At 41.1% G+C, this 20,001-nt stretch overlaps 1 protein-coding gene across 2 annotated transcripts in view; it reads right to left on the bottom strand.

The window, feature by feature from the left end:
* Positions 1–20,001, bottom strand: part of WWTR1 (WW domain containing transcription regulator 1) — a 146,539-nt gene that overhangs the window by 7,948 nt on the left and 118,590 nt on the right. For both annotated transcript variants that reach the window (XM_006063117.4, XM_006063116.4), the window contains exons 5-6: positions 3,202–3,335; positions 1,173–1,285 (exon numbers count right to left, since the gene is read on the bottom strand). In XM_006063117.4, coding sequence (XP_006063179.1) covers positions 1,173–1,285; positions 3,202–3,335 — 247 coding nt within the window. The remainder of the gene's footprint in view (positions 1–1,172; positions 1,286–3,201; positions 3,336–20,001) is intronic.

The raw sequence follows: 20,001 nt of genomic DNA, 5'->3' as shown, positions 1-20,001 counted from the left end.
TAGTTTCAGAGCACAAAGCACAGCCATCGAGGAGTAGAAGGTAACAAACACAAGTCCTCTGGACAATGGCACGGGGGAAAACAATCCTTTTCATCACAGAACAATTTTCTATCATTAGTGGTGATGGAGGAGAAACTTACATGAGCAGCTCCAAAGAGGGGACATGTCAGCTATTATTTATTTTTTTAAGTCTATTTTTATGTTGTTGTTGTTTTTTAATTGAAATATAGTTATTTACAGTGTCGTGTTAGTTTTGGGTATACAGCAAAGCAATTCAGTTGTACATATATATTCTTTTCCAGATTCTTTTTCATTACATGTTATTTCAAGATACTGAATAGAGTTTCCTGTGCTATACAGTAGGTCCTGGTTGTGAGTTGTCATTTAATTCTGGTTCAAAAGACTATCTTCTGGGAGTTTAGGACTTTGATAATTAAATCTAGACCAAGTTTGGAGGCCTTGCTCCTGGAGAAGTAGAGAAAAAGAGGTAACCAGGAAGCCAGCTGAGGCCTAGCCTGAAGGCAGAGCAGGCTGGGAACTACTTAAATTTAATTGCTGAAGGAGGACATTGTTAGGACTTGGAGCCGACCATTTAGAATCCTTTGAGTTGCTTAACTTTCCAAAAGCCCACTGCCAATTGCTTCCCAAATGCAATAATGACATGAAAAGCTGCGTACTGGTGGCCTGTACATTACAACAAAAACCTAGAAAAGTATAAATATTCAATTGTGAAAGAATGGTAAAGCAGACAGCAGTATATTAATGCAACTGTGAGGAAAGGGCTAAATAAAACAGACAAGAAAAGGAAAGGAGAGAGGAAAGGAGGGAGGGAAGGAAGGAGAAAAGAAAAAAAAAAAGCAGAAATTAAAATCCTGTGCCCATATATAAAACTATATTTGTATAAACTATGGGGAAGGAGCTGGAGTTTACTAATGGTGCTTGGGTTCTAGGGGCTTTGCAGCTGTCAGTTAATGTTGTTGAAGTTAAGTGTTCCTGGTTGGATTTTAGAATTGAGAGGATCACTGCATAGGGCACAGGTTCGAACCCTGGTTGGGGACCTAAGATCCTATACGCCTTGCAGTGTGGTCAAAAAAAAAAAAGGAATTGAGAGGACTAAAGAGACAATTTCAAAGTCCAAACCCACTGCAAGGTTTCACAGGCCTGGCCCCTACCTGTGTCCATCTCATCCACGTTGCTGAGGAAGTCCTCTGGAGTCGTGGGGACACTGTAGCACCCCAGCCCCAGGCCACTGTCGGTGCTCTGCTCCCTTGAATGATATGGCCCCCTGCAGAGCAAAAGATGGGAAGATGTTTTAAAATTAAAATATAATCGTGAAGACCCCCAACTAAAGTAGATCTGCCTGATGTTCCAGATAACAAAGGGAGGTGGACTTCGAACCTCGTTTTAATTTTGAAACATATATCCCTGTGTCGAAATTAATCAACTGTAGGCAAAGAAAAAACCAACTGGCCATTCATAATAAATTGACATTGATTCCCTTTTCATCTGAAAATAATAAAATAAAATAACAATACATATAGAGAATGATACCATTTATGTAAATTTTAAAAAAAACCTAAAAAATATGTTGAATATTGCTTCTGGATACAGACATTGATAGGCTGTGTGTGTGTGTGTGTGTGTGTGCATGTGTGTGTGTGTGTATGTGTGCTTGCACACATGCACAGTGTGTCCAACCCTTTGCGGCCCCATGGACTGTAGGCCGCCAGGCTTCTCTGTCCATGGAATTGTAAGAATACTGGACTGGGTTGCCATTTCCTCCTTCAGGGGATCTTCCTGACACATGGATCAAACCCACCTCTTTTGCGTCTCCTGCACTGGCAGGTAATTCTGTATCAGTAGTGCCAACTGGGAAGCCTTTGACAGGCAATGAGAAGTATAAAAATAGGTGTGATGGATATACATCAATATCCAAATGGTGGCTACCACTAGGCAGGGAAGAAGAAAAAGAAATGTATTTCAGGGGTGGTGGGGAAGAGTTTAAATATTAGTTGTAATATTTATTAAAAAAAATAAGATCAATGTAAATATGGAAAACCTGGGTGTTGGGTACATGGGTAAATCTCAAGTTATTCTTTACATTTTTTCTGGACATTTGAATTATTTTTGTATCAGTCATTTAGAAACTCCTTTCCTTCAGTATTTTTATTACTGTTTGTTTTCATTCTTCTATTTTTAGTAACTTTCATAACTGTATTTGCTTGTTGCCTGAAGCCTCCACAAGGGCAGAAGAGACACAGGAAATAGAAAACTGCCCTTTATTTGGGTTTAAAAGGCTACAATTAAGGTTGACTACTTCTACTCATGAAGATATTTCTGGTTCAATTACCTTTTCCTTCTGCTCATATATTTCATATTTTAAAACAACACGTCTTTGTTTTATTTCATTCATTAATTGTGAAATAATTTTAGACTCACATAGAAGATGTAAAAAGAGTACAGAGCTCCTGTGCATGCTGTGTGCATTTTCCCCAAGGACACGGTACATAACCACAATAGAAGGATCAATATCAGGAACTGACAATGTATAACACTATTAACTGGCTTCCCTGGTGGCTCGGTGGTAAAGAATCTGCCTACCAAAGTAGGAGACCGGGGTTTGATCCCTGGGTCGGGAAGATCACCCAAAGAAGGAAATGGCAACCCACTCCAGTATTCTTGCCTGGGAAATCCCATAGACAGAAAGGCCTGGTGGGCTACAGTCCATGAGGTCGCAACAGAGTCCATAACTTCGTGCCTAAACAACAACAACCATAATAATACTATTAACTAACACCTTATTCATATTTCACCACAAATATCACCTCTTATTTGTTTTGCTCCTATTTGCCACATAACAAGTTTTTATCTCCATTGGCTATATCAAACCACAAGATTCTTCTAAATAATTACTACAAACACCACGCTATTGAAATCATAAATTCATCCCTATTTTCAAATTATTGACTAGGGGTTTACTCCATGCCATAGCATCAATTTTTGAATTTGAGATTAAAAAAAAAAAATTGGTGACTTCTTGTCTGCTTTTATATTTTTCTGCCATGTCCCTCCACATCCTCCCTCTATCCTCACCCCAACCTCCAAGCTCCCCAACTTTTCCCAATATAAACAAAGATCCATTATACTCTAAACCTCATAATAAAGAAAGCAAAAATAAGTGGCCTTAAAATGTTGACTTACCCATTGAGGAAAGGATCCGAGCTATTATTAGTGATGGATCTCATGTCTGGGGTCATGGCAGGAGGGTTGACAGCAGCCTGAACCGTGGCTAGAGTCTCAGCCTCCATGGGGAGCTGTCTACAGAGGGCAGCTTCCTGCAGAAAGATGACAGTCAGGGGGAGAGGCAACAGTGATTCACTGGTTACAAGGATTGGAGCAAAGGATGCTTCACATAAAAACTTTTCACCAAACACAAAAGCACTTTATGTTTATTCCTCATAAGTCAGAATCATCAGGAAATCATTAGTGTTCTTTCTATGAAGAAGTCTTACAGGCGTAAGTCACTTTCTCACAGACACCAAGTTAATGAGAAGCTCATGTTAATATTTGCCCTCAAAGCACTGATGGAGTAACTGTCCAACCCATCCAAATTGCTTAAACACCCAAATCATATAAAGACCTCTCAAGACACTTTCTCAAGGACAAGGCTATTTTTACCCCAAGTGATCAGACCAAATCTAAGTCAATCAAAGCAACTGGACTCTTCTGGACTAGCAGGTACATTCTGGTCTTTGCCACTTACAGCCCAGTAAAGCTGTGGAATTACAGAGTTCAGGCTCTGTGTTAAATCACAACTGGCAGTTTTAGATGATAACCAGGAGAGCAAAGCAACCGGTTTAAAAGTTTGTTAGTCAATCGGTTTTTCTATTTGACTAATTATTCTGTCCACTAAAATGGCTGAAGTTTGGAGAAGCATGCAGATCCAATCCAGATCTCACTTGATGATTAACTGATAGCATATGGATTTCATTAGCAAAAATTAAAACACCAGCATTTTTTTTTTAAAGCTAACATGATTTTGCCAAGGAGAGTCCATCCAAAAGGTTACAAATTTGACTGCAATTTCTTTCTCTAGATATAACCTCCAGGGAGTCTCTCCTATTTTGACAAACATGACCAGACATCAGATTCCTTTCAAATTTGCTGCTGTTTCCAGAGAATAAAACTTTTGTATATTTTCCCATGTGTCCAAAACCTAAGTTAGGCCCTTCCCATGTTTATGCCTATGAGTTTCCCACTACCCAAGCTGAATCACTGGTCTTGCCATCCATCAAACCCCAAACCAAGGCTACCACAGCACACAGAATATTCAGGCCATCTAAGTTAGATCTCTTCCAGCCCTAAGCAGTGATGATTTTAGACAGCAACAGAGTAACTGCTGTCTAGACAAGTCTAGTGAAGTCATCGGCTATAAAAACTTTCGGTTACTAGGGTTCATCATACTGTTCCTAGGAGTTACGGTAGCATGACTATTACAAACCATGAAGATCTGATAGATAAGAAACTGCATTTTTAATTTATACTGAAATCAATACTCTGTCTAGAAAGGGCTCCTGGTTCACTTCTGTTCATCCAGATTTCAAATAATTCAATACTTAACTAACCTAAATTTTACTCAGTAATCTATGAAAACCAAACCACCCCCCCAAAAAAGGAGATTTTTAAAGGGGGATTTTAGTCCATAATTCCAATCTTAGAAGTACCTTCTGAATACATGTAGAAAAACTGAATTATTTGCTATAGTTGTCTTTACGTGGTAAGCAGTGTTCATTAGAAACCTTATCTTCTAACCCAAGCTTACCCGGAGGCTTCACACATAAGAATAACAGGGAATTGGACCTGGTGTGAGGAACAGAGCCCCACCAACCCCTCAAACACACTCATATACACACACCACAGTCTGAAAACAGCTAGTCAATGATGTAATTTTTAGTCCTTTATAGACAGTAAATGCAAAGATCCTTCAGGCAATAACCTTCATTATCCAAAAAAGAAAATCAACTTTAACTAGAATATTCCCATTCTCCAACCATTCTGAATAAATGTGGAGTTTACCCCTAAACGGCTATCCTTTTAAACATACAATTTGAAGAGATTTCTGCACTTCTTTACACGTGATGCAATTTTATCACCATATTTCTTAAAAATACTAGATAAATTTGCAATTTCCAGATGGTCTGAATTTAAACCTAATAAGAATCATTTCTGGAACTTCATTGGATAAAAATACATACATATATATATACACACAATATATATGAATTATTATTATTATAGAAATATATAAAATAATACAGCTTTAATATTTTAAGCTTTCCTGTTCATTTAAGTTACTCCTGGGATAGTTCTAATAGAGTATTTATTTTAAAAGAATGCTTGTGAGTGGCTAAATATATAAATTAAATTCAAAAGGACTATTTATAATAAGCATCACTATGAACAAAGCTAGTGGAGGTGATGGAATTCCAGTTGAGCTATTTCAAATCCTGAAAGATGATGCTGTGAAAGTGCTGCACTCATTATGCCAGCAAATTTAGAAAACTCAGAAGTGGCCACAGGACTGGAAAAGGTCAGCTTTCATTCCAATCCCAAAGAAAGGCAATGCCAAAGAATGCTTAAACTACCACACAATTGCACTCATCTCACACGCTAGTAAAGTAATGCTCAAAATTCTCCAAGCCAGGCTTCAGCAATACATGAACCGTGAACTTCCTGATTTCAAGCTGGTTTTAGAAAAGGCAGAGGAACCAGAGATCAAATTGCCAACATCTGCTGGATCATAGAAAAAGCAAGAGAGTTCCAGAAAAACATCTATTTCTGCTTTATTGACCATGCCAAAGCCTTTGACTGTGTGGATCACAATAAACTGTGGAAAATTCTGAAAGAGGTGGGAATACCAGAACAACCTGACCTGCCTTTTGAAAAACCTATATGCAGGTCAGGAAGCAACAGTTAGAACTGGACATGGAACAACAGACTGGTTCCAAATAGGAAAAGGAGTACGTCAAGACTGCATATTGTCACCCTGCTTATTTAACTTCTATGAAGAGTACATCATGAGAAACGCTGGGCTGGAAGAAACACAAGCTGGAATCAAGATTGCTGGGAGAAATATCAATAACCTCAGATATGCAGATGACACCACCGTTATGGCAGAAAGTGAAAAGGAACTAAAAAGCCTCTTGATGAAAGTGAAAGAGGAGAGTGAAAAACTTGGCTTAAAGCTCAACATTCAGAAAATGAAGATCATGGCATCTGGTCCCATCACTTCATGGGAAATAGATGGGGAACAGTGGAAACAGAGTCAGACTTTATTTTGGGGGGCTCCAAAATCACTGCAGATGGTGACTGCAGCCATGAAATTAAAAGACGCTTATTCCTTGGAAGGAAAGTTATGACCAACCTAGATAGCATATTCAAAAGCAGAGACATTACTTTGCCAACAAAGGTCCATCTAGTCAAGGCTATGGTTTTTCCAGTGGTCATGTATGGATGTGAGAGTTGGACTGTGAAGAAAGCTGAGCGCCAAAGAACTGATGCTTTTGAACTGTGGTGAGAAGACTCTTGAGAGTCCCTTGGACTGCAAGGAGATCCAACCAGTCCATCCTAAAGGAGATCAGTCCTGGGTGTTCATTGGAAGGACTGATGCTGAAGCTGAAACTCCAATACTTTGGCCACCTCATGTGAAGAGTTGACTCATTGGAAAAGACCCTGATGCTGGGAGGGATTGGGGGCAGGAGGAGAAGGGGACGACAGAGGATGAGATGGCTGGATGGCATCACTGATTCGATGGACATGAGTTTGGGTAAACTCTGGCAGTTGGTGATGGGCCTGGCATGCTGCAATTCATGGGGTCACAGAGTCGGACACAACCGAGTGACTCAACTGAACTGATTTATAATAACCAAAGCTGGGTGAATTTTATACTATATTGGTGGAAACGTTTAATGGTGCCATTTCACTTCTCCTCCCTTTATTTTAAATGAAAGATACCTGAAGTTCCATTCCTCCACATCCGTATTTTCCAAATGATTCAATACTTGGAGGATTTGATCCCATTATCATAAGAGGCAATGCTTTGTTCTGCCTGTAGGGGGCTCAGGATATCATTTTCACCTTGAAATAACTAACAAATGAGAGACGATAATGTGTTGACTATACCTGAAAACTAGCTCCGAAATATAAATTAGGCAAGTCTGAGATAGAAAGGTTTTCAGGGTGGGGGATGATGCAACACTTTCTTCGAGATTATTATGAGACCATTCTTAAGTCACAGCAGCCACTGTGAAGGCGATGTTGGCCCCTGGCTCTAAACCCACATGCTCCCTATCCACAGTGGCCCACAAGCCTGCCTGACATCACTGGCCATGTCTCCTCCTTCGTATGGGACATGTCCCCCCTCACTCCCTCCCCACTGTTCCTCCCACTTTTGGCCTCTGTTCCAACTGTTCCTTCTGCTTGGAACACACTGCTCAGATCTTCCCAAAGTTCATTCCCTCACTGATGACTGTCTCAACAGATGCAATCTCTTCAGAGATTACATTAAATGTTCTTCATGGCAACTGACATATTTACTGTCTGTCCTTCTCTTTAGAGTGTAAGCTCCAGAGGAAAGAGATCTTATTTATCATGTTCACTTCTGTGTCCCCACTGTGTATAACAGCCCAGACATATACTAGGTACTTGATAAATATTCACTCAGTGGAGGAATGAAAATATCACTGGAATTCAAATGGAAATATTTTCAATTATAATTAATAACAAAAGAAAAATTAACTAAGAACATTCAATTCTCACCCCCAACCACAAATATGAGTAAAACAACAGTCTATTGTATACATCCCAACTAGCCAGGTTTATATGCCATCCTACTGAAATGATCCTACTGCGTTTTTCCTGTTCCCAACACAGAAGATGAGCAGAAGGCCAGAGTCGTCAGGAGCAGCATCTGGGGCCAGATGCTTGGGTCTGAACCCTGGCCATGCCACCTCCCAGCCAGGTATTTAATATTTTTGTTCCTGATATGTAAACTGGGGATAATAATAGAATCCGCCCAATAGGAAAGCTGTGGTGATAAATGAGGTAATTCGCTGTGTGCATAGAACAGTGCTGGCATACAAGATCATTTAATAAGTGTTAACTAAATATTATTATTACTGGCACCTCGTGTTCTGTATTCCAATCCCAACAAAACTAAAGTAAAAATAAACCATCTTAAAAGTCACACTACAACATGGAGCTAATCCACTTTGAGTGGTTTGACACTTTTTCCTGATCAGCTTTCACCTTGGAAGATTATACCAAGTGTGAAATTCATCATGAGTCAGCAAGGCTAAAAATATAGCTTTAAAAAAAAAAAAAAACACAAACAGGTTTGTAAACCTTTTTATATAACATAAAATTAAATTTTAATGTAATTGGACAATAATGAGAAGCTTCATTTCATTCAATTATATTTTATATAAGATATATAATTATATATTTAATAATATATTGCATATTTAGAATTTTTAAAGGTCTAGTCTCTTTTTGAATGAAAATAAGTTTCCTACTTCTGTTCATAAATTGAAGAAGAGCAGTACAAAATCTAAGGCTTGGAAATAAAAGAACTAACCTCACTGACATGTCCTCATCCTGACATGTCCTCATGCAAACAAGGGAGGATTTTTATTAAAAAAAAAAAAAAAAAACACTAAATTTATGTATAAAATTAAGCCCTAGATCCACTGTGATTTTAGCTGCCACATGACATCCCCTCCCTTCACATGGGCAGAAATGAAAGGCAAACACCTGACTTTAGTTTGACTAAGATGTGGAGCTGAGACTGATGGAACAAAAACAGCTGAGGCAAGGCTGAAGATTGGGCACTGGACTAAGTGAACTGATGTGCAAATAGGGACAGTTGAACAAGGCTGGTCTAGGATGTGACTCAGGCCTCCAACTCAGAGCTGGCGGTGCAGCTGTAAATGCTACTGGACATGACCTGGGCTTGGCATAGGAAAAAAAAGTGTTCTTGGAATCAAAATGATGAAAGCTTAAATCCTAAGCTGGAAGCACATCTGAGCCTTTGGTTTGTCTCTCACCTCCTACCTCCACTCCAGGTCAGCAAGTCTATTCACAGATCCCCTCCCAGTGTCCCTTCCACTGCCACCCACCTGTCCTCCCAAACAAGTCTACAGTTTCCTGGACTTGTCAGTACTTTGGGTCCCTCTTCATCAGGCCATTTCTCCTCCACCTTTAGAGGTTCTGTTCCACTGCCTTTTTCCCCGAATGCCTTTCCTGATGACCACAGCAAGCCACCAGCTGCCCCTCTCCCAGCCCTGAAGTCCAAAATAACATGTCCATTTGGGGTCTGAAACTTCACGTCTCATAAGTACATTCCTCACCTGGCCCTAGAGCAGCTCTTCTTGCTAACTTCAAGTTTTTTCTTAATGCCATCACCACCTCTCCTACTTGCAAATCTCAGCTAACTGTCTCCCAAAGATCCCACAAAGACTCATTCATTTGCACCTGTATTTATTTTTTAAAAAAATACTATGGAGAGGGCTTCCCTGGTGTCTCAGTGGTAAAGAATCCGCCTGCCAATGCAGGAGACATGGGTTCGATCCCTGGTCCAGGAAGATCCCACATGCCTCCAAGCAACTAAGCCCAAGCACCACAACCACCGAGCCTGTGCTTTAGAGCCCAGGAGCTGTAATTACTGAGCCCACATGCCACAAATAATGAAGCGTGCATGCCCTAGAGCCCATGCTCTGCAACAAAAGAAGCTACAGCAATGAGAAGCCCTCACACCACAACTAGAAAATAGCCCCCACTCGTCGCAACTAGAGAAAAGCCTGAGCAGCGATGAAGACCCAGTGCAGCCAAAAATAATAAATAAAAATTATTTTTAAAAAATACTATTGAGACTATCAGAGGCCAGGCACCTCAGCAGCAGGCATATAGCAATGAAAAATACAGATAGTGCCCTGCTCAGTGAGGATTCTAGAGGGGAAACAGGCTACAACAAAAAATAATGGACAAGGGCCATGCCTAGTAGGGTCTCTCTCCCTGACATCTACATGCTCCAAACCTTCTTTCCAACTCAAGTAGTCAGCACGGCTTCTATTTCTACTACATTCAAGGATCTACCAACCTCCACATGCAAGACTGCATCCAGATCTCTGTTCTACACTGTCACGATTTTTACAAAGAGTGATCAAAGGAGAAAATTCAACATGGGAAGAGGTCAGGGTATTATGTCTATGAAGAAGCAAGTGAAAGTGAAGTTGCTCGGTCATGCCTGACTCTTTGTAACCCCATGGAATGTATAGCCCACCAGGCTCCTCTCTGTCCATGGGATTTCCCAGGTAAGAATACCGGAGTGGGTTCCTCCTCCAGGGGACCTTCCTGAGCCAGCGATCAAACCTGCATGTCCCGCATTGCAGGCAGATTCTTTACTATCTGAGCCACCAGGAAAGTCCCATGAAGAAGCAAGGGGACTGTTTAAAAGAGATACTGAGTGGCAACTGTGGCTCTCAAACTATTAATGGACTGTCACATGGAAGAAGGAAGATTCCCTCTATCCCAGATTGGAGCCACATCTGATGTAGTCCATTCATTGGTAGGACTGGCTGCTTCTCAATTCTCTGGGCTACTGGCCACTGGAATTTTCAAACACTTGTTGAGGCGTAAATGCTACTGGACATGACCTGGGCTTGGCATAGGAAAAAAAAGTGTTCTTGGAATCAAAATGATGAAAGCTTAAATCCTAGCTCAGCTACTCCTTAGATATAGCATCTTGGACTACACTTTTTTTTTCAGTTTGTTAATCTGGAAAAAAAAAGACTTTTAAGATTTATCTTGCTGGCTGGTTATAAAGATTAAAAAGCATATTTATCAAGAACCTGGCACAGGGAGGCAGCTAATAAAATGAGCTACTGATCACGCTAAATGTTTTAGGATACAAAGGTATTAGCTAATACTTAGGTATCACTTACAACTTGTGAAGCGCCATCCTAAGTGTGCCAACATACTATTTCATTTCATCCTCGACAGCCCAGCTCTCTCCATTTTATAGATGAGGACACTGAGGCGAAGACAGGCTAAGCAACTTTCCCAGGATCTGGCCCCAGAGTCCGTTCTCACAGCCACTACACAGTCAGCGGCAGAGAGAGGAAAGCCAAGGACTGAGGTTGGCAGACCTCAAGACCTCAAACTGTCAGCCCTTTCACCTACTAGCTGTGGGACTTGGGCGCGTTATCTCATTTCTCTGAGCCTGCTTTCACAGTTAGAACATGGAAATGCCAGTCCCCGCCTTCTTCAGGTTGTGTTTGTGCGCTTAGTTGTCCAGCTGTGTCTCTGCGACCCCATGGACTATAGCCCGCCAGGATCCTCTGTCCATGGAGATTCTCCAGGCAAGAATACTGGAGTAGATTGCTATGCCCTCCACCAGGGGATCTTGCCAATCCCAGGGACTGAATTTAGGCCTCCTGCATTGCAGGCTGATTCTTTACCAACTGAGGCACCAGGGGAGCCCAAGAATACTGGAGTGGATAGCCTATCCCTTATCTGAAGTATTTTCTGAACCCAGGAATCGAACCAGGGTCTCCTGCATTGCAGGCGGATTCTTTACCAGCTGAGCTACAAGGGAGCAGAGCTTCAGGCAGTTTAGAGGATTTAACAAACCGTCCTGTTTCACTTCCTGAACACACTCTCTCTCTGAATTGGAAAAGAGATCGAACTGGCCTCTCTGATCCGTTTCAATGTATATGGGTGGAGCTAGTGTCCTGGGAATTCACAAGCACAGATAGCAGAGTTACAAATTAAGATGTTAAAGGCCAGTTTTCAGAATGATCTGGAAAGCTGCCCCTGGTAACTCCACCCCTACTTTCCTCCACCACAACTTTATTTTTTTGTCTACATTCAAGCTGGGGGCGGAGAAGGCAATGGCACCCCACTCCAGTACTCTTGCCTGGAAAATCCCATGGACGGAGGAGCCTGGTTGGCTGCAGTCCATGGGGTCGCTAAGAGTCGGACACGACTGAGCGACTGCACTTTCACTTTTCACTTTCATGCATTGGAGAAGGAAACGGCAACCCACTCCAGTGTTCTTGCCTGGAGAATCCCAGGGCCGGGGGAGCCTGGTGGGCTGCCGTCTATGGGGTCGCACAGAGTCGGACACGACTGACACGACTTAGCAGCAGCAGCAAGCTGGGGGTGTAAAGACTGGTACAAAATAAAGGCCTGAGAATCTCCTTCAGAGTTTGTGGTCTTCCATCTAGCTTCCTGAAGCGAATAATTATATATATGTGGGTTTAAAAGTACCCTCTCCTAGGGGCTGGGGATGGGATGGTGTTTAAAATAGCTGGAGGGGTTAGTAGGTAAAAGACAAATGCTGATTCATAAGAGGAAGATGTCCCTGGAAGAGAACTTCAAACCTCCACTCCTTTCAGCTCCCCATTGGCCTCCCGCCTGCCCATGGAATGAATCAACAGAGAAGGTGAGAAAGTAAACAGCAGTTGAAAGCACCCTGTAGCCCTGTCCGTCCTGGGTGAAGGGAGGGTCTCTCGCCAGCCAGCCAGCTCTGGCCCTCGCTGGAATGTACTTCAAAGACAAAGGAAGACAATAACTTCTTCTGAGGGTGATCTGTTTGATTTAAGTGTGTGTGGCCAGGAATACTACAAAAATGGAAGACTGGATTGTTTTAATTATAAGGGGTGGAGTGAGTAGAAACAAATGAAAAAAAAAAAAGAAAAGAAAGACAATATTTTGAAATCTTAACATTAAAAAAATTATTCTGGTGCAGAGAAGTTGCTCTCGCTGCCAAAACCCTGAGGGACTTCAGAGGCAGAATGCCGAATTATTGACCTTCTTTATAGGGGGGCAAAAAACCCCATACCCAGTGTAAATTTCTTTTTAACTCTGTGCCAAGGAATTCTAGAACTTTATTGTCACATTTCCTGGAGCCTCTCTTTGGAAATACCTCATCACACAGGCTCAGCTGCCAGACCCAGGCTGTCGCTAGGAAAGAATATTCAAAACTCTGACACTTTGGGAAAGACATTTGTTGAGTCCCTAATTATTAACCACAGCCTTCTTGACACTCTTTAATTCAAGATGTATAAAACAGTTTTGTATTGTTCCATAATCTCTGTTATCCTTTAGAATCACATTAAGGGAAACATTATAATTTAGATACTCTCCTCTTCACTTAAAAAAAAAAAATAGCTGAATGGATTTCAAGATGGAGTATTTCTTTATACCTCAGAGATCTTATCAAGGTCAGAAATATGAAGCTGCTTTTCCTTTGTTCAAACTTGGTGAACCTCCATTTTAAAAACTGTGTTTGTACTACTCAGCCATAAAAAAATAAAATTTTGCCATCTGCAAAAGCACGGGTGGACTCGGAGGGCACTATGCCAAGTGAAATAAGTCAGACAGAGAAAGACAATGTGCAATATCACTTATATGTGGAATTAAAAATTACAAGAAACTAGCAAATATAACAGATACAGAGAACAAACCAGTGGTTACCAGTGTGGGAGTTGGGGGTAATACATGGGTGGGGGAGAGGAAGATACACACTATTGGGTGTAAGATAGGCTAAAAGGATGTACTGTAAAACATGGACAATATGGCCAATGCTATGTAATTGGAAATGAAAAGGGAAGTTTAAAAATTATCTAAAAAATTGCAAGAACCTATAATGGAAAATAACCTGAAAAAAGAATATATGCGTGCTCAGTCGCTTCAGTTGTGTCCGACTCTTTGCAACCCCATCAACTGTAGCCTTCCAGATTCCTCTGTCCATGGGATTCTCCAGGCAAGAATAGTGAAGTGGGTTGTTATGCTCTCCTCCAGGGGTACTTCCCCACCCAGGGATCAAAATGCTTTCTTATGCCAATTCAAATTGGTTGACCAATTTAACTAATGATTAAGAATGCTCAGTATTTTCCATTTTTGGCTTTTTCCATCACTCTCAAAGTCTGATAAAGCTTTCCCAGGATGGCAAACATTCCCTATATCACAGAGATGATATAGATACACACACATATATATATGTTACCGAAACACTTTGCTGTACACCTAAAACAAACACAACACTGTAAATCAACTATATTTCAATAAAGTTTTTTAATTGCCTAAAAAAATAGATATTTAAAAATAAATACAAATTTTAAATGTGTTTGATTTTATAACATCTTTCAAAAGTGTCCTTTTGAAAGGAATTGGTAATTTCTTTAAGAAAATGAATTATTTCCAGGACCAGGCAAATAGAACACTGACAGCAGTTAGAATGGAAACTCTATGAAGGTAAAGAACAAGCCTATTAGTTCACTGCTGTGCATTCAGTGCCTAGAACATGTCGAACAAATGAATGAGTGAATGAATGTACACAGCCAGGCTACTCTAGTGGGATCCACGGGTGGACAACATGACCACTGATGTTCCTGGTCAACCCCGAAACCTAATTCCCTGAAATGCTTTTCTAAAAGGAATCATAGCCCCATGTGCTGAAGGCAGGACTCCATGAAGCTGCCACTATTTATGCTACGATATGACACTTTTTAACCTCTCTAAATCGTTGTTCTTCACATGACAAACAACAGACCTCGGAGCCTTCCCTGGACCAGCCTTGCTCACAGCCGGGTGTGTCCCTCCCCAGGGCCCTCAGTCAGGAATGGCCGAAAGAGGCCGGCCAGCTGGCCCGCCAGACCCGATAGTGGCTGTCAAGCCCCACAGAAATCTGTGAGACCTGCCAAAGAATTCCGAGGCCTCCCGCCCAAGCCCTCTCCCCTGGTCCCCGTTGTCCTGGCAACCAGAGGCCGAGCTGAGTCAGCATTTTTGTCTGACAAGCTGCTTTCTCCTGTCCACTGAGCCCCAATTAAGTGAAGGATGGGGGTGAAAGCAGTGCTGAGTCTGCCTGAGAATAATAACGGTTTCTCCACAACACAGAGGGAGTGAAGGCTTCTCTACTTAAGATTCTTCCAGGCCCTGAGGGTTGACAGGAAGTCCTCCAGTCAGAAATCATCTTTGAGCCAGAAAGACCCCAAGCTTCACATCTGAATGAATAAAACAATGGAATACTCTACTCAGATAAAGCCAAGAGTCTGTTTTCATGTCAAGGAATCGTTCTTTCAGAGGGACAAATAGGGACTGAGAAGCTTGTTTCTCAGTTTCTGACCAGTTACTCAAATTTTCCATTTCATTGGGTAAAGCTGTAAACATGCCCTTTATGATACTGAGCAAATATTGTGTTGGTTTTTAAGCTGTAACAGCAGAATAGTCTATAGTCTTGTGGGCATGTGTGGTTCATGGTTTTTTAAAATTTATGTCCAGCGTTGCTGTAGAAAGGATTCCAGGCAGCCTAAAATAGATAGGTCCAAACTCAAAGCACCACTTCCATGGCTGATACAGAATAAATAGATGACTTCTCAAAATATATTAAGAAAAGAGGTAACACACAGTAGTATAATACACTACCAGTTTTGTTTTAAACTAAATATATATTTTAAAAAAAAAGATACATACAAAGACTGGAAAGAAATTACCAGCGTCTTCACAGCTCTCTTGAGGTAAAAGAATAGATGACGATTATGTTCCTTTTTGGTTTTGATTATTTTAAATATTTTCTACCTGTCTTTTCTGTGCAATAATTTTACTTCATTACTATTTTTATTTACATATAGTCATGGTCACACTTTGTGAAATTGTATGGTTCAGAGTTTTGACAAATACCTAATACAGCTGTGAAACAGCTACCCCAACTAAGACACAGACTGTGCTCTCACGCTCCAAATCCCCGAGTGCCTCTCCTTTGCAGGGAGCACCTCCCTCACCCCTATTCTGACAAACACTCTTCTGCTGTCTCTATAGTTTGTCCATATAAATGGAATCATACATTATAAAGTCTCCTTCTTTTCCCCTTCTTACAGTTATCCTACCTCCAGAGCACAGCACCCTCAGCAGAATGGCTTTCCAGAGGCTGGGATTTGCCCTGGGGTTGAAGGTCAGGGAGAAAAAGTAATGCGACAGAACCACTTGGGTTTGTTTGTTTGGGCTGCATGGCATGTGGGATCCTACTTCCCTGACCAGGGATAGAACTTGTACCCCCTGCCTTGGAAGTGCAGCATCTTCACCACTGGACCACCAGGAAAGTCCCTGAAGTCTGTTGAGTCTGGATTATTTTCAATTAGCAAAATGCTTTCTCTTATGTCAGTCAGACAAAAACAACAAAAACAACTACTACTAGTTATAACTTAAAAAGTTAAAAACTCTATGAGAAGATAGCAAGAAGTACATTATCCAACTGAGATTTTTGTTTTGTTTTGTTTTTGGTCATTTGGCTTGTGGGATCTTAGTTTCCAGACCAGGGATTGAAGCTGGGACCTCAGCAGTGAGAACTCAGAATCCTAACCACTGGACCACCAAGGAGTTCCTGAGAATTGCCTTCTTTTCCAGGGTTGCTATTACTTTGATGAACCTGAAACTGCTTCACCAGCAAAAATAAAACTCTCATTATCACAGACAATGGAGAATGTCTTTCATGAAAAGTCATTCTCCATAAGGTCTGTGAGAGACAGTGAAAGCAGAGAAAGTTTCCTAATAAGGCCATGTTCTGCAGACCTGGCTGGGATCCCTTTGGGCCTGTTGGCACCCCTGCCCTGGGAGCACCTGCCATGTTTCGAGATAATTCATTAGTTATCAGATACAAGCAGTTCAATTGTGTTGCTACAGCAACCAACGTTAATGCATAGGAATCATTTTGAACAAAACTCTCCTACTTAAAAAGATTCCTAATCAGGGGAGATACCAAACCTCATCAGCCCTTTGATCCTAATTCTGTAGTTATCCAACAACTTGCTGGCCTGTTGGGACTGAAAAGGAAGGTAAAAAGCACTTTATGCTCCTTTCCCAGAACTCTGGGCTGAGGTGATCTGGTCTCTGCTCCAGTCATGAAAGTCAAAGATGGCAGCCACTGGAACCCCACAAAGTAGGGAACGGTTTGAATTCATCCTTCTGGCCACCAATTTGGATTAGATTTAATCATTTTGTCTCCAGTGATAAAACATAAGTTATCTGAAGGCAGCCGTGCCTCATTTATCTTTTTATTATTTTGCACTACGCAAATGTTGAGTGAGACAAAAAAAGGAATCAGAAAACAATTTTCCATCCTGAAATAATGGAAGTTCACTTCAGATCTGTAATCAGACTTTCCTCAAATTCATTGGGTTAATATCTTCTGCATGATTTCAGTGATAAGTTCATGCCTGAGTCCTTGGCATCAGAAGGTATACGTCAGATTGTGGAAGAAGGACCAAGGAATTGTTTTCTCCACAGACTACACGCCTAGAGGAACAATGGCATGAAAGCAGAAGGAAGTAGAAGGAAAAATGAAACAACATTTACATAGCATATAAGGAGCTTCCAGGGGACTTCCCTGGCAGTACAGTGGTTAAGACTCTGCACTTGAAATGCAGGTGGCATAAGTTCGATCCCTGGTCAGGGAACTAAGATCTCACATGCCGAGAAGCCACTAAGACTGTACACCACAGTAAAAGATCCTATGTGCTGCAGCAAAGACTCGAAGGAGCCAAAAATAAATAAATAAATAGTTTTTTAAAAAATACAGAGTATGGGAGAATGGCATTGAAACATGTAAAATATCATGTATGAAACGAGTTGCCAGTCCAGGTTCGATGCACGATACTGGATGCTTGGGGCTGGTGCACTGGGACGACCCAGAGGGATGGAATGGGAAGGGAGGAGGGAGGAGGGTTCAGGATGGGGAACACATGTATACCTGTGGCGGATTCATTTTGATATTTAGCAAAACTAATACAGTTATGTAAAGTCTAAAAATAAAATAAAATTAAAAAAAATAAATAAATAAAATACCAAAAAAATAAAAAATACAGAGTAGTGCTAATTTCCCAAGAATTAGGGAATAAATTCATTCTACTTATTAAAATGTACCAACCCCCTTTCCTACCTAGAGATGAAGGATAGGAAGGGGCTTCTCTCCCAGAAATTCTCCTGTGAGAGGAAGGTCAAGGCCTGCCTGCAGGGCAGGGGCTCTGAGAGGACAGGCTAGACAGCTAGGGCCCTCCTGCAAACTGCAGGGGGACCAGGCGAATTACCAGGCTGCACAAATGGTAAAGAACCTGTCTTCTAGTGCAGGAGACATAAGGGATGTGGGTTGGATAACTGGGTCAGGAAGAGCCCCTGGAGGAGGGCATGGCAACCCACTCCAGTATTCTTGCCTGGAGAATTGCATGGACAGAGGAGCCTGGCAGGCTACAGTCCATGGGATCTCACAGAATCGGACATGACTGAAGCAACTTACCATGCAGGGGAATTACTAAGTGCCCAGAGAGCAAAGGATATTCAGGCAGTTGTTGTCTATGAAGAACGGGGAGTGGGACAGAAAGAACAAATGGAACTGACAATCTTCAGAGCTCTTCAGGGCCAAAGTGCCTCTACGTCCCTACCAGATGCTAAAAGGCAGCTAAACAGGTGAGCCAAGTATCACTTTTACTTCCAGTCCATTAAGTTCAAATCGTGATGCTTAAGAGCAAAGCAACAAAAGAAAGAAGTAAAAAAAAAACTACACACCAAGATGATACACATAATCCACACCTGAACAATCAGACATCTTGGCAAAAGCCCCAGAAAACTGTCTTCACTCTAACACCATTTATTGTATGGTCTTAAATAATATCTTTGACCCTGAGAAGCAAGCTAATTCTGGATAGAGGAAAACTTCTTCCACTACTTAAAAAAGTCTCTTTAGATCTTTCTTCCTGTATTCCATAATAAAGATAAGAAGACATCAGAACCACCCATTCCATCTTCTCCTCCTCCATATGTGTGCGCTTGCACAGTCAAAGCTAACTATGTGAACCTCTGTGAGCAAATCTGGACAGTATTTCTCCCCATGTCCTGTACAGGGGAGATGACACTGTGATGAAGCAAAATACTCTGAGTTCCACAGCCTCGAGGGATCAGCATTTAAGGAACTTGGTTGGTATTTCTGTAATACGAACCATCAATACTAACATGCTGGTTCAAAGGCACCTATGGTTGGCATAAAGGAAACAATCTGGGGCACTTTCCTCCACCCCTTTTCAGAAATGCTTTCTGTGGGAAAGGAGGAGGTGGAGTAAGAGAAAGAGAAACAAAACAAGGCAGAAACTGAGAAGCAAGTCATTCTTTGTAGGATAGTCATAGCTTTGTGGGGGGAAAAACCATTAAAATGTATAAATGCTACTCTACTGCTATTTAATTTACTCTATATTATAAAATAGATATATTATTCCAAGTAGAATCATTATCCAAAGACAGAAAACCATAATACAATCATTTCCTTCTAAGAAACATGACAGTGTATATCTAAAAACAGTATAAACAACTGTTACCCTGAAATAACTATGAAAGTTCAGACATAAATCCTCAGGGTAAAAAAGCATAATAATGGTCATATTACAAAGTTGTATTCCTCAAATTTAGAGGATAGTTCAACAGAACAACAAAGCACAATTTATATTCACTTCCCGCATTTTCAAAGACTGTCTAAGGAATTCTTTTAATTCATCATGGTTTTTAAACTTCACACAGTGTAATTGTTAGTCACTCAGTCGTGTCTGACTCTTTGCAACCCCATGGACTGTAGCCTGCCAGGCTTCTCTGTCCATAGAATTCTCCAGGCAAGAATACTGGAGTGGGTAGCCATTCCCTTCTCCAAGGGATCTTTCCAACCCAGGGACTGAACCCAGGTCTCCTGCATGGCAGGCAGATTCTTTACCATCAGAGCCACAAGGGAAGCCACCTCACACAGTATAAAGTATCACACAGTACAGATACTTTGTATTTTAGAATTTATTTGATGAGAAATTCATTATTTACCTATGGCAGTAAGTGTATATTTTTGAAAGTATCAGAAATAATAATACCAAAGGGAAAAAAAAATAGTGTTTAATATCCCCAGCCCCCTGCAAA

The sequence above is a fragment of the Bubalus bubalis genome, chromosome 1, assembly GCF_019923935.1.
Source record: "Bubalus bubalis isolate 160015118507 breed Murrah chromosome 1, NDDB_SH_1, whole genome shotgun sequence".
Lineage (NCBI taxonomy): Eukaryota > Metazoa > Chordata > Mammalia > Artiodactyla > Bovidae > Bubalus > Bubalus bubalis.
The sequence above is the reverse complement of the archived record's forward strand: the minus strand, read 5'-3'. Positions and strand labels throughout refer to the sequence as shown.